The sequence below is a fragment of the Xiphophorus maculatus genome, chromosome 3 (assembly GCF_002775205.1).
Source record: "Xiphophorus maculatus strain JP 163 A chromosome 3, X_maculatus-5.0-male, whole genome shotgun sequence".
Taxonomy (NCBI): domain Eukaryota; kingdom Metazoa; phylum Chordata; class Actinopteri; order Cyprinodontiformes; family Poeciliidae; genus Xiphophorus; species Xiphophorus maculatus.
The window spans coordinates 961,198-986,257 of NC_036445.1; the positions used below are offsets into that span (position 1 = coordinate 961,198).

Consider the following 25,060-nt stretch of genomic DNA (forward strand, 5'->3'; position numbering starts at 1 on the left):
GACGATGTCTCTCGGCTGGCCTGGGAACGCCTCGGGATTCCCCCGGAAGAGCTGGAACAAGAGGCCGGAGAGGGACGTCTGGGCCTCCCTTCTGAAGCTGCTACCCCCACGACCCCACCCCGGATAAAGCGGAAGGAGATGGATGAATTATCTTTGGACCTAAAGTGGAATTTTCTAGAGTTAATGCACAGCTTCGGTTAGTAAAACTAAAAACTAGAGATCATACCCAAAATCTGGGAGCAAGGGAAGAAATCCCATTTCATCATTGGGGGGCCATAAACAGGAATATTTCTTAAGAGCAGTCTTGTTGGGCAGGGGGGTGGTCTGCAAAGTTTCAGTGAAATGTAACATAAAATGTGGTTTAACATTTTTTCATTGTCTTCAAGCTGCAGGACCAAAACTGACTAGTAAACATCAATGCATATCAAATGTGTTTTTCTCAATTAAATTATAACTTTAGTTGCTTTAAATCTTTTTTTCCTTTTTTGTTTTCCCATGTCCTGGATGGCTGAGAAAATATAAATATGTAGAAATTGAATATCTGGGAAGTATCAGAACTTCAACTTCAGGTTCAGCACCAGAGTTTTTCTAGAAAAATATTAAGATTTTATTTTGCGGTTGTAAAGGCTCTACATTGAAGATGGTAAGAAATAAAGGCATACTTTTTCCTGTTTTTTTACTGTCAGCTGCTCTCGGCTCCTAACATTCAGCCCCTCCAGTTTCAAAGAGTTAGAGAGTTAAATATAACTGAAATATCCTCTGATGGAAGAAAAATTGCTACTTATGAAAACAATGTAGCCAGTTTGACTAATTTGGATTTCTGAGGCACAACGTGGCAGTTTATCATGATTCATCCAAAGTAATGACACAAACTGCAGTCTGATTTTTATTGTTAATGTGTTTCCTCTTATTGAGCAATTAAAGTAAATAAAATGTTTACATCTCTTTTGCTTTAAAGGCATCCATGACTAGTTATAAAAATAGTCCTTATTTGGGAAATATTTATCTTAGATGTAAAAACAATACAGTAATAATACTATAGGTTATTTAGTTTTTAGAAATTTTAATAAAATATTTTCACAGGAATGTTGCCATGTTGTTCACGCAGCAATGTATTCTGGGTAAATGACGTATCAATCAATCAATCAAATTATATTTGTATAGCACATTTCAGCAGCAAGGCATTTCAAAGTGCTTTACATCATTACAAACAAGGAATCACAAAGCAATATAGAATCAATAATCAAAACACAGCATTAAGTCAAGTTCCATCAATAAATTTGTAATTGATTACATTTCAAATACAATCCTAAACAGGTGTAATGGTCCAACTGCCTGGCTCCTCCTGCCAAAGCAGTGATGAGTAATGTTATTTTTAATTTGAGCCGGAGTCACTGAAACCGATCAGAACGTAGAAATCAGGAGCCTCATGCATAAAGCCTGCGCACAAAAATGTGCGGCGCCATATTTTACGCACAAGTCGGCATGTATAAAAATTAACTTTGCACCAAAGTTTCTGTAAATAGACGTAAACTTTTTTGCTGGCGTAAAAATGTGCAGCAGCCAGGAAACTTTTTCTGTGGACAAAAATAAACTAGAAAGAGTCAAAACTCACTAAATCCACTGAAATCTGATTCAGTTATTTAGACCAGGAAGCATCAAACCCCATGATTTTATGATTTTAATATTTTACTGTTTAAACCATGACATTTATCCTCAGACAATAAGCTAACACACACACACACACACACACACACACACACACACACACACACACACACACACACACACACACACACACACACACAGAATAAAGAAAAGAGAAATAAAGGATGTGAAAACCTCAATGTAAATAATCATGTTGCTCAGTTTGTGTCTCATAAAGATGAAACTCATCGTCTGAATATTTATTCTCACTAGAGAGAAACCAGGGCTGATCAGACAGTTTGATTATTGAAGGTGATCAGGTGTGGAGACAATCCCAGGTATATCAGTAGCTGCATCAAGGTGAGCCGCTACCTGAGGAGCTTTGGCTCTGATGGAGAACATGGAGCCATTGATCAGAGATCAGATTGATCTGCTGGTTTCTGAGCGTTTAGATTCATCCAGACTGATCATCCTGGAGCTCTGAGCAGAACTTAAAGCAGGTACCGGTACCGGTCCAGCTGCAGTCGCCCGCTTTATGAATGCTCCTTCTGGACAAAAAGCATCTAGTATTTAGAATAATTGTCCACATTCCCACTCAGAGACTCTCTGTCTTTAATCCCGGCTGAACGCTCTGATGGTCAAACAGCCATTTACAGGATCTTTATTTTTATTTTGCGTGTAGTCATTCGTCACAAATGTAATAACGAGCCTTCAGCCAAAAAAGAAGAATTTCAGATGTTCAGATTGAAATTTTCTTTTACTTTGGTTCTCTGTTCTTTAGATTAATAAATATCTTGCTTTTTAGTCACACTTAAATGTTCATGTTTAATGTGTTAAGTTTTTAATTGTTCTTTAATAAATTGACAATATATTTAAAATTCATGAAGTTGTGCCTCGTGTTGGAGTATTTTAAAATGTCTGTAATGAAAGAAAAATGTTGTTTCACCTAGAAAGTGTGTTAAGTGGTTCCTTGTGTAATTTATCTTTAAATGTAATTGCAGCCTAACACATTTTCAGTAGTGTAGTGAAGCATGTAATGTAGAAAAGCAGAAAAAAGAAGACATTGATAAGTACATAAAAGTTTATTTTATTGTGGTGTTATGGTTATGTTTTTTCTCTGCTTTTCTTTTCTGTTTGCACTAAAACTTTGGAAAAAAACCAAAGAGGAGTCAGTGAGTTGAAATCATCAACCTTCTTTATTTAGACCACAGGCGTCAAACTCCAGTCCTGGAGGCCCGCAGTCCTGCAACGTTTAGATGAGCCTCTGCTGAACCACCTGAACAGAATAATGAGGTCATTAAGGTTCTGGAGAACCGACCCACACCAGGAGGAGATGATGAAGCCGTTTCATTCCAGTATTTTGTACCTGTGGCTCATCTAAAAACTGCAGGACAGAAACTGGAGGACTGGACATTGACGCCCCTGATTTAGACCAAATTACAGAACTGGTCCATCTCCATGTTTCCTTATTGGAGAATAAAGCAAATGGTGCCTGGCAACAGTTTCTGATTCATATTCTAGGTCTCAATCTAAGCTCTGCTTTAAAGAGGGAGTTTCCTTATGTGTAATTTTCTTAACCTTACTTGTGTATATACATGTGCATGTAGGGGTGTGCGCGTTTCCACGGCCTGGTGAAAACACTAAGGCTGCACCCTAAACCCCTCCATGAAGTCTGGACTCAGTCGAAGTGCACAAAAAGGTTTGAAGGTTACAACAGTGGAAAAACTGGGACAGTACACCCCTGTGTCGTAACTTGGACATCCAACATGGTGGGACTGGTCACTGCTTAGGCATTTGTGCTGCTGAAAGGTACAACTACAACAAAAAGTTCATTTTATATGTATAGTATTACATATAAAGTATTTTTGCTTTCCAAACTCATTGTTGGAGATTTTTGACTGTTCAAAAGTGTTTTGTTTTGACTTGTATAATGAGCAAAATTCATTGTAATCACACATGTTCAGTAGAGTGAAACAATCTGTCAGGAACAGTGATTTGTGGAAGAAGGTGAATCCAGATGCAGCTTAGTTTGAAAAGTAAAATGACTTTTATTTTCCCAAGACTGGTATCATTCCTGCATACACGTTCTGAAAACTCACTGAGAGCAGCGAGCAACGCAGATGATCCCACAAAACACCGGCGGCAACCGGAGAACTTAAATACTCGATCAAGAAAACGAAACAGCTGAGATAATCACGCCCAGGCGGCAGGCATAACGAGGCCTAATGAGCACGAAAAAACACACCTCATGACACAAACATTATTTTAATACTTTACTTTTGAAAAGATTTGTTCTATTTTTTGCAACAGACAGCTTACTCTGTGAACATTGGCATATTTCCAAGATGGTAAAAAATACACATTAAAATGTACAAATGTTCAGTTTAACAGCCTGTGATTTGACTAATTAGAGATGTGATTACATATTCAGCTATTACTTTAAAAAAACATCCGTTTTATGTGGCTAAAAGTTAGATTGGTGTAAAGTGGAGCTAATGTGCTAACAAAGATCAAGTTCAGGACAAACATAAATAGAAAAAATAGAAAATAATCCCTGATGCTACATTGTGAAAAACAAAAAGACTAATGGAACTGAAATGTCCTTCATAAAAGAAACTATGAACCTTGTAACTTTAGACCAAAATTGTTACAAGTAATTTATAAGGAACACTCTGTTGTGGACAAAGTGACTCTTTGTCTTTTCTCCATGTGTTTTATCTGCTCACACGCACACTGCTGCACGCTGACATAACCATAACATTTCAGACTGGCGACAATAACACAAGAACAAGAACAGATTAAGGAAGGCAACACCTTAGAGAGAGCAGAATGAGGAGAAAATAAAGCAGAACTCGTCTTTGCTTCACTTGGTGTCACCACTAAGGTGAGCTGAGTGGATCCAGCGCTGGACGGTGAACGTCACTCTGTATCTGATCCAATTGTATGACCTGTAACATTTGACCATTTTCTGCATTAAAACCTGTTTTATTTTTAACAAAATGTCATTATTTCTCAAGGTAATGTGACCAACATGTGTAACTCACAAACAGGTAGGTTGAAAAAATTTGGATTTCTTACCAATGTAAGAAATTAGTATTCATGCTAAAGGAGGAGAGTAAACACAAACAACCCTGTTGTCAAAAAATGAACAAATGTTTAATACAAAATTGAATAGAATATTATTGCACTTTTTTCCCAACAGAAAGTGTCCACCCTTATTACATCAGGTAGTGTGTTCAGATTCCTTATTGCGCAGTTCATTTCTTTAGTTCAGTGCTCTTTAAGTCAGTCAGTCAAGTTTCTGTCAATTTCAATGGCCTTGTGTTTCTTGGGTTCTAAAATCTTAATCCAGTGAAAGGCAGGAAGTGGATCCAGCAGATCCAGCAGTTGGGTTGAAACCTGGAGCTCAGTTTATTGAATCCAGGCCTGCAGGGGGCAATGTCCCAAGTTGAGTGTGGTTCTAAAGAAAACCAACCCATTCATAAAATAAATTTCCCTTCTCACCCACCGCGGGTGGTTCTTATCCTCTGAGCTCGGGTCCTCTACCAGAGGCCTGGGAGCTTGAGGGTTCTGCGCAGTATCTTGGCTGTGCCAAGGACTGCACATTTCTGGACTGAGATGGCTGATGTTGTTCCTGGGATCTGTTGTAGCCATTGGTCCAGTTTGGGGGTGACTGCCCCGAGGGCCCCGATGACCACAGGCACCACTGTGGTCTTCACCTTCCAGGCCCTCTCCAGTTCCTCCCTGAGCCCTGGTATTTCTCTAGTTTCTCGTGCTCCTTTTTCCTGATGTTGCAGTCGCTTGGTATTGCTACATCTATCACAACGGCTTTCCTCTGTTGTTTATCCACTACGACAATGTCTGGTTGGTTCGCCATTACCATTTTGTCTGTCTGGATCTGGAAGCCCCACAGGATCTTAGCTCTGGCGTTCTCCGCCACCTTTGGGGGTGTTTCCCACTTTGATCTCGGGGTTTCCAGTCCATATTCTGCACAGATGTTTCTGTACACTATGCCTGCAACTTGGTTATGTCGTTCCATGTACGCTTTCCCTGCCAGTATCTTGCACCCTGCTGTTATGTGCTGGACTGTCTCAGGGGCCTCCTTGCACAACCTACACCTTGGGTCTTGTCTGGTGTGGTATATCTGGGCCTCTATTGCTCTGGTGTTTAGGGCCTGTTCCTGGGCGGCCAGGATGAGGGCCTCTGTGCTGTCCTTGAGTCCAGCTTTTTCCAGCCATTGGTAGGATTTACTGATATCAGCCACTTGGGTTATTTGCTGGTGGTACATCCCATGTAGGGGCTTGTCCTGCCATGATGGTATCTCTGGCACCTCAACCTCCGTTCCCTGTTGTCTGAGACATTCACTGAGCACATTGTCTGTTGAGGCTTTGTCCCTGATGTATTTATGGATCTTAGTTGTTTCGTCCTGGACTGTGGTTCTCACACTCACTAGTCCTCTGCCTCCTTCCTTGTGGCTCGTGTACAGTCTCAGGGTGCTGGATTTGGGATGGAACCCTCCGTGCATTGTTAGTAGTTTTCTAGTCTTAATATCCGTGGCTTTTATCTCCTCCTTTGGCCAGCTAATTATTCCAGCAGGGTATCTGATTACTGGCAGGGCATAGCTGTTTATCGCACGGATTTTGTTCTTGCCATTGAGCTGGCTTCTCAGGACTTGCCTTATTCGTTGGAGGTATTTAGCTGTGGCTCCTTTCCTTGTGACCTCATCGAGGTTGCCATTTGCTTGTGGTATACCTAGGTACTTGTAACTGTCCTCTATGTCTGCTATTGTTCCTTCTGGGAGTGAGACCCCTTCTGTGCGGATGACCTTCCCCCTCTTGGTGATCAGCCGACCACACTTCTCTAGTCCGAATGACATCCCAATGTCCGTGCTGTAGATCCTGGTGGTGTGGATCAGTGAGTCGATGTCTCGCTCACTCTTGGCATACAGCTTGATGTCATCCATGTAGAGAAGGTGACTGATGTTGGCCCCATTTTTGAGTCGGTATCCGTAGCCAGTCTTGTTGATAATTTGGCTGAGGGGGTTCAGGCCTATGCAGAACAGTAGCGGGGACAGAGCATCTCCTTGGTGTATGCCACATTTGATGGACATTTGTGCAAGTGGTTTGCAGTTGGCTTCAAGGGTGGTTTTCCACAGCCTCATCGAGTTTGCAATGAAGGCTCTCAGAGTCCTGTTGATGTTATACATCTCTAAGCATTCAATGATCCAGGTATGCGGCATTGAGTCATAGGCTTTCTTGTAATCAATCCAAGCCATGCACAGGTTGGTGTGTCGGGTTTTGCAGTCTCGGGCAACTGTGCGGTCTACGAGGAGTTGGTGTTTGGCTCCTCTGCTATTTATACCGATACCTTTCTGTGCCGTGCTCATGTGTTTATCCATGTGTTTGCTTATCTTGGCCGCTATGATGCCTGACATGAGCTTCCATGTTGTGGAGAGGCAGGTTATTGGTCGGTAGTTGGGTGGGACTGGACCCTTTGATGGATCCTTCTGGATTAGGATTGTCCGCCCTTCAGTTAACCATTCAGGGTGAGTCCCACTTTGTAGCAGCTGGTTCATTTGGTCTGCCAGTTGCTCATGGAGGGCAGTGAGTTTCTTTAGCCAGTAGGCATGGATCATGTCAGGCCCTGGTGCTGTCCAGTTTTTCATACCTGAGACTCTTTCTTGGACATCTGTCACAGTGATGGTTACTAAGGCTTGCTCAGGGAGGTTACTATGGTCCTCTCGTAGAGAGATCAACCACTGTGCATTGCTGTGCATATATATGTATATATATATATAACTTAATTAACTATTAAAGTCCAAACGTATGCAGGAACAGCTCAGCAGAACATGCTACAGCCAGCTACTCTTTCTTCTTCTACTCTTATTTTTCTCTGTTGTCGAAACCAAAGTGTAAACCCACAAGCCACCTACTGGCGGTTTCTGGTACTGATACTAACAATAATATTACAAATATATGGGGGTAACAGTAATGACACTGGGGTTTTAGTTGGGTCGCGAAACTGGCAAACTGTTTTCTTCCCCTCTAGTCTGAGAAGAAAACATTTGTTTAAAAATCTTGATGATATTTCTAAAGAAAATATGAACCAAATAGTTTTTTAGTGAAAAAACTATTTACCTTGTATTTAAGAAATTTATTTCATAATTATGTATGTCGTTTTCCCTGTAAAGACTTTCCTGTCCGTTTTGTGACAACACACCTTTTTTCAATTGCAATTTTATTAATGTTTGTATTAATGTTGAAGAGCTACTTAGAAAACATTTTCTGGTGACTTACTACTCCCCTGTGGCAGGATTTAGGTTTTGTTTTAATTAAAATTTAATCTGACAGAAGGACGATGTTTCCACCTTTGTTTGAACCTCTACGTATCTTAATCCATAAGTTGCTCTATGTTATTGTGGCAACCTGGGGTGGATTTTCTTTAAGGTTATGAAACACAAATAGGGGATGTTAAGGTTTGTAATGAATGAGAGAAAACAACAACGCCACCTGGAATAACACTCCAGGAAAATTTTATTTTAAGGGCACAGGTAAGTTTATGTTAGAAGGAGACAAGATTCAAGAAGTGCTGCAAGATTTATTAGAATTCAACATTTAAAAAGACCTAAAATAGAATGGTTAAAACACAGTGAATGCGGTTTAACAAAATTGTTGGTTGTAGTAAAATATGTTTAAATTTCAAGGGACACAGAGGCTTAGCTGTGAGGGAAGGGGCAACATCCAGTGAAGAAAAAGGGGCACTACAAAAACACAGCAAAGAAAGAAAAAGGGGCACCAACAAAATAAACACATAAGACAAGACACCGCCACAGCAGCCTCCGTCCCTGAAAGAAAACAACCTGAATAAATCAGTGATACAACAACAAATATAATATTGCACTTAGTCCGTTTAAGCCTCTCAACGCCCCAGTCAGCAGGGGAAGGCCTGAGCTGATCTTTTAAAATGTTCTCTGTAGGCAAAACAGCCAAATCCACCTGGATGCAGCAAACAGAAAGGGGCAGGGACGGACCACTGAAGGTTATGAAGGTGGCAAGGCAGACGCAGCGGACCCAGGTTGTAGAGAATTAATGGTGATTTAATGTGAAAATACAATCCCAAAGTCCAAAATCCAGGCAACACAGAATGAGCAGAAGGCTATTAACTCAAAAACTGGTAGCAACTGGTAATAATCCCATAGACTGTGGACTAGACGACAAGACAATGACCTGACAAAGAACAAGGAACAAGTGGGTTTAAATACATAGGGAGACAATCAGGAGACAGCTGGGATGGACAGGACAACACGGAGACTCAATTAAGTGAAAACGACTCAAAAACCTAAATTAACATGGAGAAAAAACCAAAACCTTACAGACCTCTGGATGCAAAGGGGGCGCTATTTCTTATATTATCTGTGGTTTCCCCTTTATATTTTCTTTAGAAATCTGTAATGTATCTTAATCTTTGGGAAGAAGTTTCACTCTCTACATGTATTTGAACTTCTCTCACAGTTCTTAACAAATGGGATCTTTGCATGAACGGCGCTGACGTCACATCCGCATGAGCGAAATGCGGCTTTCTTGTTTCCGCTTTAAGTTTCCATGACAGCTAGAAAAGACAAAGTCGTATTTCAAATGCAAATAAAGCAATAAAATGCACATTGTTGGCTTTCCAAATATAATGGGATTTAAGTTTTCATGGATTTCCAAGCGGTCCTGAATTAAGAAGACGGTGGCTTGTAAATATTCGTGGCTACCAGTTAAAGCTAACGCAGCACAGCAAAGTTTACAGCCTTCACTTCACTCCGGATCAACTTGTTCAGCCTAAAACTACCGGGGGGGAAGGATGGTGAATAAAGGAGCCTCCTGTGTTATTTCCATGGAATCACTTCTGTATTCAGCCTGAAAGAGTTTATGGGAACCAGAGAGCAGACCAGAGCCAGACAGCCGAGCTACTGATCCAATAACAATAATAAGTAAAAACAATAACATTATTTCTAACTGCTTGTTTTTAGTTTTGGTCCTTTTAATAACAAGTTTAGCAGCCTTTAAAGCTGAAATGTGTTCAATAATAAGCACAAAAGAGACAATCTGATCAGATAACAGCTGTTTATTTTGTAGTCATGTGACAGTGGATATTATTACTGATTATTACAAACTGCAGCTTCACTTATTCAGAAATAAGATATTATCACAGATCAACTTGAACACAATAACTTTAAACTCCAAATAATTCAGGTGTAAATCATAAAATTAATCAAATGAAAACTGAAATTTAAACATTGACTAGACTTTGTGATTTTATGATGCTGGAAACATTAAGCTACAATACAGACACAGAGCAACCTATGATTTTGGATTAATTGTGTCATCTATCCACTTCTTATAGCCACAGACGTCCATGACACCAGCTGGTCCGTTGTCTGCATACTTGTAGCTTGAAGTGAAAACACAAACACCATACAGCCTGTTCTTGAACACAACTCCTCCACCAGAGTCGCCCTGTGATAAACACAAAGCTTTCAGTTTATATGCTGCTGTGATTTATCCAGTAAAATGGAGACAATATCAAGGTTTTGTGCAGAAAATGATTTAAAGACTGACTTACTTTAGATGAGTCTTTCTTAGAGCTTCTCACACTGTACCACTTCTGGAAAGTGTACTCAAAGAACTCATGTGTTGCCATAAGCTTTTCCATCTTTTCATGTTTATCAATTTCAATCTCTGCACACCGGAGATCATCTGTATGATGATGGACTGCAGAGGAAAAGCAGCACCAACATGTAAGGTCAGTTTAAGTGTTGTCACATTTTGCTCAGGATATCACTTTGTTATCTGTGGTTATTAAACTGCAGCATGTTACTTGTATAAAAAGTATTTTTTACATTTTTATCAAAACTGTCACTATATCCTCATGGTAAATATGAGACAGATAATCTATTGATCTCCTCCACCTCCTCCCTGTTGTCCCAGCATGCCTGCAGAAATGCAGAACTCCAGGTCAAAAACAACCAATCAGAGCCTAGAGGAGGGTCTTAGCGCTGTCAATCAATGCTAATGTACATCCTGCTCCCTTTACAGGGGAGGGACCTGTAATGTTGCTGGTTCTAATTTTCAGGGTAAGGTCACAGTTTTCTCAAGACTTGCTATTGCAGCTTTAAGCCGTTTATCTCAGAGAGTTTGATGATCAAAACTAAGTTCAGCTTCAGCAGAGTGTAACAATGGTTTGAATTGTCTGAATCATTGTGAGGTAATAACAACAACAATGAGAAACATGAACATTCATCTCACTTCTTTTGCCAAACAGGCCAAGTTTTGATCCTCCAAAACCTGCAATCTGAACCTTGGTGCCGCTGAAACACAAGAAAAACAAAATAAAAATAAATCACATTAAGAAAAACAACTAACTCTGGGAGACCAGAGCTCAAAGGTTTTCCTGGATGAACTTTGCATCATCTTGCAGATCAAGAACCAAATTCTGACATTTGAGAAGATAAAACTTACAGTAGGAGAGTATCTGGACAGGCAGCTAGACTGACTGGTTGGATCATTGTTAGTCTTGGCAGCTTGAGGAGCATGATGTCATGTTTACGACCGTTGCTGTCTCTATAAATCTCATGATGAGTGATTGTATAAATCTGCTTTGGAGCACTTTTAGGATGAACTCCTACATGTGCCTCAATAACCCTAGGCAAATAAAACACAATTAATAGAGAAACAAATAGTTATTGATGATTTTTCAGTAAAATGTTTCCTGACTCACCATCCTGGATCTGACTCCCAGCAGTGAGCTGCAGTCAGAACCCACCGATGACTGACTAGAGATCCTCCACAAATATAGTCATGTGTCTTATTATGTCCATAAATCTTCACATGATACCTACGCTCATCGTCTCTACATTTCTCACCTCCAATAATTCTCTTCTGCAGAGACACTGAACTCACTGCAACACCTGGAGAAGAAAGTTGCTGTTTTAGCAAATTAAATTCACACAGTAGAAATAAGAAACCAACATGACAGCTTATAATGGAATGGATAAAATAAAATACAGATCAACATAATTCATAGCATTCAGAGCCATAGCAAATGTCACATTGGTGACATTTCCACTGTGTCACCAATGTGACACCAATGTGACACTGGAGACACCAGTGTCTCCAGTGTGTCCAGTGTGTCCGACTCACCCAGCCCCAGCAGCAGCAGAACCTTCAGCAGAGCCATTGCTGGTCCAGCTTCCTGTGAATGTCTGCAGTCCTGCAGGAGCTTTTAAACTCTGTTCACCACTTCCTGTTGGACAGGAAGCCACCAATCACAGGACGGACACTGATCTCTGCCAGGCTGGCTAAGGTCTGATCCATGGTTCTGCAGCCTCTCTGTATATCCAACAGCTTTTATTGCTGGCTGCTCAGTCAGTTTCAGTCCAATGGTTTGCATAGTGGACAGTGGACAGCCATCCAAAAGCCATTTCTTGTGTTTATTTGGGCTTTTATATTGTAAATGGACACAGACCACTAAGGTGGACAACAGTGCATCATACAATACACTGCCAACTACTGGCCATCCTCTGCAACTGCAAGAAAATGTAGTTAAATCCCACATAGTGGACAGATAAAAAAGCATGCAGACCAACTCAGGAATATCCAGTCCCTCCTTCTGCTGTAGAAAACTCTAGCAGGTAAAAATATTTTGTAACATCAAGCAACTTCTAAAGACTAATACTACTGATGCAGTTTCCAAATAACATCTTTGTATTTGTAGAAATTACAAATGATCACCTGTCCGCTAAAGTGGACGTCGGGCATCAGTGACAATTTTTATTTTTGTGGGCTCTAGTGTCCCTTATATGACAGCAGGCTGACAGGAAACGGGGAAGGAGAGGGGGGAAGACATGCGGCAAATATCGTCGGGTCCGGGAGTCGAACCTGCGTCGGCCGCGTCGAGGACTGAAGGCCTCCAAATATGGGTCGCGCTAACCGCTATGCCACCACGGCACGCCCCAGTGAAAATATTTTGACAAGTATTGATTGATATCATTACTTTGACTATAAATCTACAATATGCACCATTTCCAGCAAATATCTTGGCTGTAAAAATATTTTTATATTTTAGTTCTTAACTTGAAGATTTAAGGAAAAAGTCCATTGTTGCCATTTTATTTTGTAACAAAGTTGGGCTTTATTGTGGTTCTGAAAAAATATTTTTATTTATATTTAAATGTTTACATTACATATATTCATTCCTAACTGACCATGATGGACAGAGTGACTTTAAAGTTCAATGCATTCCCACCGTCTGTCATGATGTGTGTGGTTGAAGTGTGGACCCAAATGCAGCAGGCAGGAGACGTAAAAGTTCTGTTGGAGATTTAATTTAAAATCAGACTTACCAAAAAAAAAAACACCAAAAATTTGTAGGCTACTTTGCCCTGAATATTATTTTATTATTAATATTACTATCACTATTGCTGATGATTTAATTTTTATGGTTGTTTCTGTATTTATCATCAAAAATAATTTTCCAGAGGACAAAAAAGCCATGGGAATAAAACATGTTTTTACAGGCGTCTACGAAAAATGCAATGAATGGACATTCAACTTAGAATCAGTAAGCCTATCAGCAGCCAATCAGAGTGGACAAAAATATTCTTCTGTGCCATTTTCTGATGTTAGATGTTAAATATTTCACAAAATGGTGTCAGGAACCTGTGTGCATGTGTGTGTGCGTGTGAGTAACGCATCTTCTCTAGCGAGGATCTTGGTGAGGAGCCAGGGCAGCCAACACAGGTGGAGATCATTTGCCTCATCAGGGGTTGGGAATAAAGGAGCTGCAGATTCTTCAATCAGTGCTGGAGGATTAACCGGTAGTCTCTCTGGCTCTTTCTCGGTTTCTGCTAGTTTTAGCTTATGTTTAGTCTCTCGAGCTTTGCTACCAGAGCTTCGAAGAATCTGCCTGCCTGCTCCGCCCATTCCCAGCCATCATTTAACTCCATCTGGACCTTTGGCTCACATTATCCTCACCAAACTCCACACGGGTTTCAGGACAACCTTCCCCCACAGTTCACCAGAACCGTCATATGAGTAAGCAGTTCCTATTGCATCTGGATCAACTCACCTCTGACCACCAATAACACAGCTCTGTTCCAGGTGCCGCCGTTTGTGGATCACTTCCATTATCCAGAGACGCTACGTGGACCTGTCATTGTGTTCGATCTTTTGTTAATAAATCCCTTTTCCTAGACTTGGACTTGTTGAGTCTGCATGTGGGTCAAAAGATTAGAGTCGATCATGTCAAATGGCCAGATAAAAGATGTACAACAATACCACTTTAAACTTTGAACTATTTGTGAAAACACTGTGCTCTGCAACATTAAAACACGGATAGAACAGAAACAATATCAGTCGTAGCTCTTCTTATCTTCAGTGTTTATTTCTGGTGGTGCAGCTCTGTGCTGCCTTCAGGAGAATGGGATATCAGAGTATCATCTATAAAATTTCACCCACATGGCATTTACTGTGCAAACCAGAGCTTTCGGTAGAAAAACAAAAGTTCCAGATCCTTTTAATGCCACACAAATAATGGACAGAAACATGGATGATATTTTTTAATAGACCTGTCTATAGATTTATAGATAATGGTTTTACAGTAAAGCTATTAATCTATAATAGTATATTAACCAGCTCTGTGGCATCTTGCTCTGATTAAGAGCAAAGCTGGATCTTAATCAAATCTTAATGAGTCAAACTGAAAGTGTCATGGAGTCACTAAACAGCATCATGGCATTAACACTGACATGAAAAACAATATTGCAGAAATAATTATATAAAACAAAATCTAATTAAAAATATAAATAAGTGATAAGTTCCTTATTACTGATATTGTCTGTAAAATATATTTCTTCTTAGTACTAGATGTGCTCTCAACAAACACAACAATATTATTTTACCTTTTATCTGAAAATAGTGTCTGTCTGTTCTTGCCATACAAGCCTCTGTATTAATTATTGCTCAAAAGGTCTTACCATACAAGTTTATTCCTGTTAATTTAGTTTCTTAGTTTATTCTTGCATTTTGTTCTTAATTCATTTCCATTTAGTTTTCTTTGAGTAGTATTATCCTCTCTTGGTTTATTGTCAGTTTTTCTTCCTGTTGCCAGTTTTATTTTATCGTTTGTATTGACGCTCATCACCAGTAATCTTTACTCATCACGCCATTCACCTGCTGCACCGCCTCATCACCTGATCTGTACCTAAAAGCTTTTTCCTTTTCACTGTTCACCGCCGAACTCTCTGATCCTGATTCACATCTAGTTTGCTGCTCCCCCCGGTTCTCTTGTTTCGGAGTTTTTATCGGTTTTTTACGGTGCGGGGCGGTCAGGAAGCGCAGCGATGGGGAAAGGCGGACTGACGTAAACCTTTTAAAATAACGGGGAAATCCCAGTATTCTGATGATTAAAATTCAAAAGTGCTGGTACTGTTTCATACCGGATCACTTACAGCACCAACAACTATAAAATGAACGATCTCTATGGTGGAATCACCCATGGAGGGATTTCTTTATTTAACTTAGTTCATTTTTCTGAAGGTAACGTGATTTTAGTCATCACATGTTTATAAGAGCGATATTCCTTTGTCCTTCCATGGAAGCGGGCAGCATCCAGACGGACAATAAAACACTTTTTAATATAAGTTGCTGCTTTGACACAGCCCTGCCAAAACATATGTACAGAAATCCTCAATAAAATATTTGAAAATCAGACACCAGACACACAGTAACGTCATTAGTCGGTGTAACTCTGAGGAGCTGCGCCAAGAAGCTAAACACTGAAGAGAAGAAGAGTTGCCATCGATACAGTTGCAGCCAAACGTGTTTAAATGTTACATAATACAGTTTTAGCAAGTTACTCAAAGTCTAAACTTGTATTGTTGTGCATGTAAGGCGTAAAGTTGACCTTGGAGCAAACGCCACCCAATAAATCGCAGCGCCCCCATTTGGTAAAAAACTCCGCCAGCGCCCCCTGCCGTCCTCTGAACGCCCCCCGCGGTGCGGTGCCGCCCCTGTTGAGAAACGCTATGCTAGTTAAAAAATTAGAATACCTTGAAAAAGTTGATTTAAATTGCTTAATAAATATTTCATTTGAAACTGTGACATTTACCAATGAATGAATAACATGTCGAAAATATGACTGAAATTAACCTCCATTGTTTTCTTTGTCAACAGGCTAAATGAGCCAAATTATTGCTGTCAATTTGTGGAGCTAAAAAGTACAACTAGAAAATCAAAGGAAAATATTTGAAATGTACAGTAAAAATATTTTTGCTTTCCAAAGTCATCGCTGGAGATATTTGACTGTTCAAATGTGTTTTGTTTTGACTTGTTGTATACACAGAAAAATTCAATGTGGAGAGACTCAGACGGAGAAAGATGGCGATTAAAAAGGTTTATTGAATTAAAGTTCTTTGGCGCTGGGGCCCCGGCGGAGGACATCGAGCTGTGAACTGCAATAAGCTCGGATGAGCATTCCTGATGCTGATTAGGAATGTCATCCCCGGGACCCAACACTGGTGGTGGAGGTCGGTGAAGGATACCAGCCTGGAGAGCCTGGAGAGCCTGGAGGTGGAGGTGGAGGAGGGTTGAGGGTTAGACACAGCCCTGCCAAAACAGAAATCCTCAATAAAATATTTGATCATTGAAATATTTTCAAATATTGAAATATAAAAAATATTGAGATTTGAAAATATATTGCGCGGCCTGGTACCAATTGGCACCCCCCCTCCTCCCGAACAACAGCCCCCCCGCCCCCCCTGGAGCTGCCATTGCATCTGTCACTGCATCTATCACTGCAGCTGCCACTGCATCTGTCACTGCCACGATTTAAGCCTGCTGTCTCTGGAACTTGGACATACTGTAGTTCAAAGAGGACTTTTTTAGAGGCCTCGATCCACTCCATCCAAATGATTCACAGCCGATAAAATGATGTCATCATGGCTTTATGTCTTCATTTTGACAACCAGAAAGTTTAAAAACTCATTTTCTGCAAGAGTTTTGCTGTCAGAAGTAGCAGAAATAACTGGTTTTGGGTCTGGATTTAACAAGAGAAGATCCTGAAGCACCCGCCACCTTCCAGTCAGATGTTCTGCTTGATCTGATTGTTTGTAATAAAGTGGTGACTCCTTCTGATCAGCTGCAGTAGTGGGGAGGCATTTGTCCAACTTATCTTTGCCCTTCGATGACCACGCCAACACCTGTGTATATGAGCATCAGTTAGGACACAGAGGAAAACAGAATGATTTATTCCTAACTAGCAGCACCCCATATAATTTGAGATGATAGAACAATGTGAATAAATAACCTTTGAAACCTGCTTTAACAAATTTCTCAAATATTCAGATTTCATGTCAATGGCTGAAACTTTATTTTTACTAAACAATCTGAGACTTGAACAACTCCTCTTGTTTTGTTTTTGGATACTAATAAGCCCAAATAAATATTTAACTTCATCCATATAAGTGTTTTTCTGTACTGCCAACAGCTGTTAAATGCAACGGAACAGAACAGAACCGGAAGTTGGGGACCGGACTGGTTTCACAGTTTCTCACTCCAAAACTGAGCATGCGCAGTCGACATTCGGCAAGACAGAACTGGCTAGGCGCGAGATTACGGAAAGAGGCAACTCGGACGGAGCGTGGTTCGGTCACGAGAAGCTAAGAAGTGGAAGAGCGGTTTAGAGGCATAATCTGGACTGTGAGTGAACTAAGATGGCTAGTAGTAGTGGAGGGTGCTCAGAGGATGAAGGAATGGAAACAAGTTGGTCGGTGGTAGAAAATAAGAAAGGTGGAGGAGGAAAAGATAAGGGTAAGAAAGGGATAAATACAGGAAAAAGATCTCTCGAAGATGAGGAGGAAAATGTCGAGACACGAAAGAAAGTAATGATGGAGGAGTTCAAGGTAATTTTGAAGTTCAGAGCTGGACAGGATTTGACAGGAGTGAGTCCAATCACTCTATCTATTGGTTTAAAGAAAGTAATTGGAGATGTGGAATTAGCTAAAGTGTTAAGAGATGGAAGCCTGTTGATTATCTGTAAAAATGCTGAACAAAAGAATAAAGCGTTAAAATTACAGTCGATTTGTAAAAGAGAAATAACGGAGAGGAAAATAATGGGAGAAGAGAGAGGAATGAAAGGGGTAATATCAGGGATTCCATTAGGAGAAAATTTAGATGAGTTAAAGAAAATCATTAAAGGAGGAGAAGTGACAAATATCAGACGACTGCAAGCTTTCAGAAATGGAGAAAGAGTGGATAGCACTTCTGTGCTATTAGAGTTTAAAGGAAAAGAAAAACCAGATAAAATAATGATTGGTTATTTGAGTTTCAGTGTTAGGAATTATATTCCTCCACCGATGAGATGCTATAAATGTCAGAGATATGGACATATAGCAAAAATATGTAATGGGAAGCAAAGATGTGGTAGGTGTGGAGGAGAACATTCTTATGGGGAATGTGGAGAGAAGCCGATAAGATGTTGCAACTGTGGAGGAGATCATACTGCAGCATATGCAGGGTGTATGGTGAGAAAAGAAGCAGTAGAAGTTCAAAAACTAAAAACAGAGAAGAGAATGTCATATGCAGAAGCAGTAAAGGAGGTGAAAAGTGCAGGGGTAAGTCAAAGAGCTAAATTAGAAAAGAAGACGATAGGTAAAGATCAAAATAATGTCACGCTAGAAAAACTGATCCCGTTCTTAGCCTACATTATAAATTGTTCAGAACAAGCGAGGACTAAAACTGAAAAAATTAAAATCATAGTGAAAGCAGCAGTAAGATTCTTTAATGTTACAGACTTATCATGGGAAAGAATTCAGGATGAACTCAGACAAGGAGAGGGATCAGGTGAAAATGAAGCAAATCAAATAGTCATATAATTTTAATATTACAATGGAACGCTAGAAGTCTAATTGCTAATGGTCAAGAGTTTAAAGGTTTTATTAATAGATTAAAGGAGAAACCAGATGTAATTTGCATTCAAGAAACTTGGTTAAAACAAACATTACAGTTTAGTATTAGTGGGTATTCAACTATAAGAAGAGACAGAGGAAATGGAAATGGAGGAGGATGTGCTATATGTATAAAAGAAAAGATAAAATTTATTAAGATTCAATTGGACACGGAATTAGCTTAGCTAATGGAGTTAAAGTGTGGACAAAAAATGGAAGTATAGAAATTATAAATTATTATAATCCTTGTAAGAAAATAGATAAAGCAAAGTTAGAAAATATAATTAAACACAGGGGAGAGAAGCTAATATGGTGTGGGGATTTTAATGCACACAGCACTTTATGGGGTGAGAAAGATGATTATAATGGGGGAATTTTAGAAGGAATAATTGAGGAAAAAGAATTGGTAGTATTAAATAATGGGGAAGGAACTCGGTTGGATGTGATTAGTGGTAAGGAATCTGCTATTGATCTCACTCTAGTATCACAAGGTCTGGCAGATAGTTGTAAATGGAAAATAAATAAAAATAGTACAATAGGCAGTGATCATTATCCAATATTTATTGAAGTTGAGTTAGATATGGAAAAAGAACAGGTAAATACTCAAGGAAGATGGAGGTTTAAAGACGCTGATTGGAGGAAATATGAAGATATGAGTGAGAATAGATTGATAAATATAGATATAAATAAATCAATAAACGAATTAAATTTAGAAGTTAGTAAGAGTATTATTGAAGTAGCAAAAGAAGCAATCCCAAAAGGTAAAGGGATTAAAAAGAAAAGAATAGTCCCCTGGTGGAATATAGAATGTACAATGGCAATTAAAGCAAGGAATAAGGCTTTTAAAACACTTAAAAAAGATGTTAGTTTCCAAAACTTAATTAGTTATAAGAGGAAACAAGCAGAAGTCAGGAGGAAGATTAGAAATGCGAAAAAGTTTTATTGGAGTAAATATTGTGAATCATTAGGAAAAACTACAGCATTAGATAGAGTATGGAATACAATTAAGAAAATGTCAGGAAAGTCAAAGGAATATAAATTCTCAATACTGAAAAATAATGGAAATATGATTATAGAAGATAAAGATAAGGTAGAGTTATTAGTAAAAGTTTTAGCTAAAGTGCATAGTAATGAAAATCTTAGTAAAGAAGAGAAAGAAGGAAGAGAATTTACGATGAGAAAATATAATGAAAGAATAAATGAGGAAATGGTTGATAATGATACTATAAATATGAAGTTTTCAATGACAGAGTTAAAAAAAGCATTAAAGAATACAAAAAATTCAACACCAGGGGAGGACCAAATAAATTATGTTATGCTTAAAAACTTAAATGAAAGGAGTAAATTAGTTTTACTAAAACTATATAATAAAATATGGGAAGAAGGAACTTTGCCAGATAAGTGGAAAGAATCAATTATTATTCCTATATGTAAACCAGGTAAGGATCCTCAGTTAACTGAAAGTTACAGGCCAATAGCGTTAACATCTTGTGTCGGAAAAGTAATGGAGAGAATGGTGAATAATAGATTAATTTACTTCTTAGAATCGAGAGAAAAAATAAAAAAATATCAATATGGCTTCAGGAAAGGAAGAAGTACAACAGATCCTATGGTACAGCTTGAACATGAAATCAGAAAAGCACAGGTGAATAAAGAGGTTTTAATGGCAGTGTTCTTGGATATTGAGAAGGCATATGACATGTTATGGAAGGAAGGTTTACTGATTAAAATTAGACAAATAGGGCTAAGCGGTAAAATTTATAATTGGATTAAAGATTTTTTAACTGATAGAAATATAAGAGTTAAAATAGGAAATGAAGTAAGTTCAAAATGTTTAACTGAAAATGGCACTCCTCAAGGTAGTATTATAAGTCCAATGTTATTTATAATAATGATTAATGATATTTTTAGTAAAATCGAAGGTAAGTTTGGAATGACTTTATTTGCGGATGATGGTCTTATTTGGAAACGGGGAAGAAATATAACATTTCTAAATGATAAAATGCAAGAAGCGTTAGGTAAAGTAGAAGATTGGGCGCTAGAATGGGGATTTCGAATTTCAAGTTCAAAATCTAAATTTGTTAACTTTACTAATAGGAAGGTAGGCATTAAGATAAAATTAAAAATGTATGATAAAGAAGTAGAAAGGGTAGATAAATTCAAATATTTAGGTTTATGGTTTGATAAAAAGCTTACATGGAAAATACATATTAGTAAAATAATAGAGAGAAGTAAAAAAATATTAAATATCATGAGATGTTTAAGAGGTAAAGAATGGGGAGCAGGTAGGAAAACTTTGAAGATATTATATATTGGACTTATTAGATCGGTAATAGATTATGGATGTGTGGTATATAATTCTGCCTCCAGTACCTTATTAAAAGAAATAGATAAAATACAGTATCAAGCGTTAAGAATTTGCTGTGGAGCAATGAAGACAACACCAGTGTCAGCACTACAGGTAGAAATGGGGGAAATGCCATTGGAGTTAAGAAGGAAACAATTAGGAGTAGGGTTCTGGGCAAACGTAAAAGGGCATAAAAAAAGTTATCCTATAAATAATATATTACAACCATGCCAAGAAAGTGTTAAGAATGTAAATGTAAATAGTTTTGGATGGATAATAAATAAAGAAATAAAGGAAATAGGATTAGATCAATGTTTAATTAGCCCGGTAGTGGATTTTTCATGTAATCCGCCATGGATACAAAAAGAAATGAAAGTTGATTTAACATTGTTGGAAGAAGGAAGACAAACAGTAGAAGGAGAGGTGGAAAGATACGTAAGAAGGGAATATGGAGAATACTTACAAATATATACAGATGCATCAAAAATGGTAAATGATAGAGTAGGGATAGCATTTATAATTCCGGATTTAAACATCATGGAAAATAAAAGATTAACGGATAGTTTGAATGTATACACAGGAGAGTTACTGGCTATTTCAATGGCGTTAAAATGGAGTGAAGAATTAAGTGACAAGAAAGTGTTAATTTGTTCCGATTCAAGTAGTGCATTAATAAGTATTATGGAACAAGAGTCGGAAGCAAGACAAGACATATTGATAGATATAAATAAATCAATACATAAAATGGGGATAAATAGATCTACTGTTAAATTTATTTGGATTCCGGCGCATATTGGAATAGTTGGAAATGAATTAGCAGATACATTTGCAAAGAGTGCGAGTAAGAGAAGTGAAATTGAATTGAAAGTTAAGTATAGTAAAAATGAGATAAAGAGTATAAGTAAAATATATTACAAGAAGAAGTGGCAGGAACAATGGGAGGGTGAAAAGAAAGCAAGGTTTTATTATAGTATTCAAAAAAAAGTGGGGGAGTGTAGAAAGGAAAATAGGAATAAACAAGAGGAAGATATTATATCTAGGTTAAGATTTGGACATGTAGGGTTAAATAGTACTTTGAAAATAATAAATAAACATAGTACGGGGTTATGTAATTTTTGTGGAAAGTTGGAAACAGTTATACATATTTTTATGGAATGTAATAAATATAATCTAGAAAGAGAGGAATTAGTAGAAGAGTTAAATAGGAATAAAGTTAAATTAAATATTAGAGATCTGCTACAAAAATCTTCTGGAGATGTGGTTTTTAATTCCGTATTTAGGTTTCTTAGAAAAACAGGTCTAATAGGGAGATTATAGGGTTTAGGCATCTGGTTCATACTCCAGTCCAGAAGGTGGCGGTAATGCACCTGAAAGTTGTTTGCCAACCGCCATAAAACAAAAAGAAGAAGAAGAAGAAGAAGACATTCGGCAATTGGTGTGGAATTGTTGTTTAGCCACCTGATGTCTGATCAGAACCGAGCCAGAACTTTAAACGTGAAGCTGTGGGAGTTGAATCGATCCGAGAGGAGCAGCGGGAGGAAGGGGCGGCTGATGGTGGACAGAGGAACGGAGCGGAGAGGCGGAAGTGGCAGGAGGTGAGTCCGTTAGAAGTTCAACTGCTGCTGGACTCCATGTTAATAAACGGGAAAGAGGGAGATTTCCACCGGAAGTCTCCTTTAAGCTCAGGGAAATGTGAACCTGCCGCCAGCTAGATGTTTGTTGATGATGAAGAGCAGAAACACCCAGGAGGTTCTTTTGGGTTGGTTCTGTAGCTCTGGGACCAGAATTATCTCCTCATCTTACCGTTAGAAGAAACAACTGATGTTCTTCAGACTGAGCAGCGACCCCTGCTGGAGGAGTACAGACCTGCTCGGTTCTGTTGACCCAGTTTGGACCTATTTTCAGTTGCTGAACAAATATGGACTAATGTTTTACTCTAGAATGTTTTGGTCTACAGAGAACATCCCGGTCCACTCAGTGGCCCACATCAGCAACCAGACTTATGTGAACGGTTTGCAACCCGCATGCGCAGCAGCGGTCTGTTTATGACAGTAAAGATGGCCGCCGCCGTCTATGGACGGATTGTGAAGTTGAGAGCCATCATAGTTCATTCTGGTGTTATATTCCTAACTTCCTCTTTAGCCAGCTATGCGGTTTGAACTTGCTGCTCACATTAGGTTTTGAAGTTTCTTGTCAGAGAGTTTCAGAAACAAATATTGCTGTATTGGAAAATGATACATATACATCATTTTTCCTCGATCCCAACAATAATTTGGAATAACGGGTATGTGTTGCATCACAATAAGAACTTAAGACCTTTTTGAGATAGAGATAGAGATAAATCTTTATTGTCATTGTCACAAGGACAACGAAATTTAAAAGGTGCCATCAGTCAGTGCATATGCTTAAAAACAAAAAAATAACTCACAATTCACACACAATGTAAGAATCAACAAATAACTGGTAAAAAAACAAAAACTAATAAATAAGAACAGCCACATTCTCACATCCATCATTCATGATGATTAATGGTTGTTTTTGATTGCATTTAGTTTTGTTATTGCTGTCGGGTAGAAACTGTCTCTGACACGGTTGGTTCTGGTTCTGGTTGCTCTGTATCTTCTGCCTGAAGGCAGCAGTGTGAACAGAGAAGGTCCGGGGTGAGAAGTGTCCTTTGTGATGTGTTGTGCTTTTCTTAGACAGCGGTCGCTGTGCAGGTCCTCCAGTGAGGGGAGAGGGCAGCCAATGATTTTTTGGGCTGTATTCACAACCCTTTGGAGAGCTTTCCTTTGAGCCGTAGTGCTGCTGTTATACCAGACGCAGATACAGTAGGTCAGTATGCTCTCTATGGAGCACTTGTAGAAGGACACCAGCAGCTTCTCCTTGATGCTGTTCCTCCTGAGAACCCTCAGGAAGTTCAGTCTTTGCTGGGCCTTTTTTTATCAGCTCCAAGGTGTTCATGTTCCATGTGAGGCCCTGCTCAATGTGGACCCCCAGGAAACGGAAATCAGCTACCCTCTCCACACGTTTTCCCCCAATGGCTAGTGGTGTAATGTCCGTTTTATTCCTCCTGTAATCTATTATGAGTTCTTTTGTCTTTGAGTTGTTGAGGAGCAGATTGTTCTCCCTGCACCACACCACCAGCTGCTCCACCTCACCCCTGTAGGCGGACTCGTCGCCTCCTGAGATGAGCCCCACCACTGTGGTGTCATCAGCAAACTTGATGGTGTTGCTGTGGTGGGCAGAGGTGCAGTCGTATGTGTACAAACGTAGTTTAACAGTAATTTTCCATTACTACCAGTTTCCCTCTGTAGAGATCACATAGTTTTTGGTCTGTTATTAAATGGGGAAAAAATAGGAACTCTGTATCAACGTTATTTTGTGTCTAGCTAACTGTTTTATTCACAGGAACAAAGTACATGCATGACTTCCTAATTTTACTCACTTTAAAAATTACTTGTACAAATATGTGAACTTTTTAAAACTTGTGTAAAATCACAAAGTCCAAAAAAAATGTTCCCTTTTGAACATTATTTTCCACAACTGATATGCTAATTCTACACTTTCCCTGCATTAATTTAATATTACATTTTATTATTATCATTTGTATTGTTTTTCCTGTGATATATCTACACCGGAAAATGGGGAATGTAGAATGTAAGATTATATTGTTTTTCATGCCTAAGTCTGCTGTAATAGTGACATTTGATGTACGCATGTTGATTTCAAATAATTAAAAAAAAAGAAGTTGTTGAAAACTACAACCAGATCAGAACCAGACAAAAGAAGCTAATAATAAGAAGGCCCGGTTAATTGCAAAGATTTAATCATAATGGATCGATTATTAAAATAATTGTCAACTAATTTAATAATCCATTAATTAACTGGAGTATTCGGACTCAACAGGAGTTTTGCTGAAAATACAATAAATAAGCCAAAATTGCATTTAAGGTGAACAAATATATTTTGTAAATATGATTTATCCAGACATGGCATGGCAGTTTTAACTTCACCAGGTTCAGATTCACCAATATGGAGTGAAAATAGTCTCAAAATACATGTGTGTGTGTAATACTGGA

The 25,060-nt window shown here is 38.7% G+C and overlaps 1 protein-coding gene across 1 annotated transcript; it reads right to left on the reverse strand.

Annotated features, from left to right (window-relative positions):
• Window positions 1-9,802: 9,802 nt before the first annotated feature.
• LOC111608207 (trypsin-3-like) lies at window positions 9,803-11,868 on the reverse strand. Its single transcript, XM_023331609.1, has 6 exons — window positions 11,832-11,868; window positions 11,410-11,599; window positions 11,151-11,333; window positions 10,938-10,999; window positions 10,255-10,403; window positions 9,803-10,148 (listed from the first exon to the last, which is right to left on the reverse strand). The coding sequence occupies exons 1-6, from the start codon at window positions 11,866-11,868 to the stop codon at window positions 9,993-9,995; spliced, it is 777 nt and encodes a 258-aa protein (XP_023187377.1). The 3' UTR covers window positions 9,803-9,992.
• Window positions 11,869-25,060: the final 13,192 nt, after the last annotated feature.

What these genes read in the sequence shown, in the direction of transcription:
- LOC111608207 (XM_023331609.1), bottom strand. Translation starts at nt 11,868, where the DNA reads ATGGCTCTGCTGAAGGTTCTGCTGCTGCTGGGGCTGG. An exon ending in TCTGCTGCTGCTGGGGCTGG is followed by an intron (nt 11,600 to 11,831) that starts GTGAGTCGGACA and finishes TTTCTTCTCCAG; the next exon opens with GTGTTGCAGTGAGTTCAGTG. An exon ending in TGTCCAGATACTCTCCTACT is followed by an intron (nt 11,000 to 11,150) that starts GTAAGTTTTATC and finishes CTTGTGTTTCAG; the next exon opens with CGGCACCAAGGTTCAGATTG.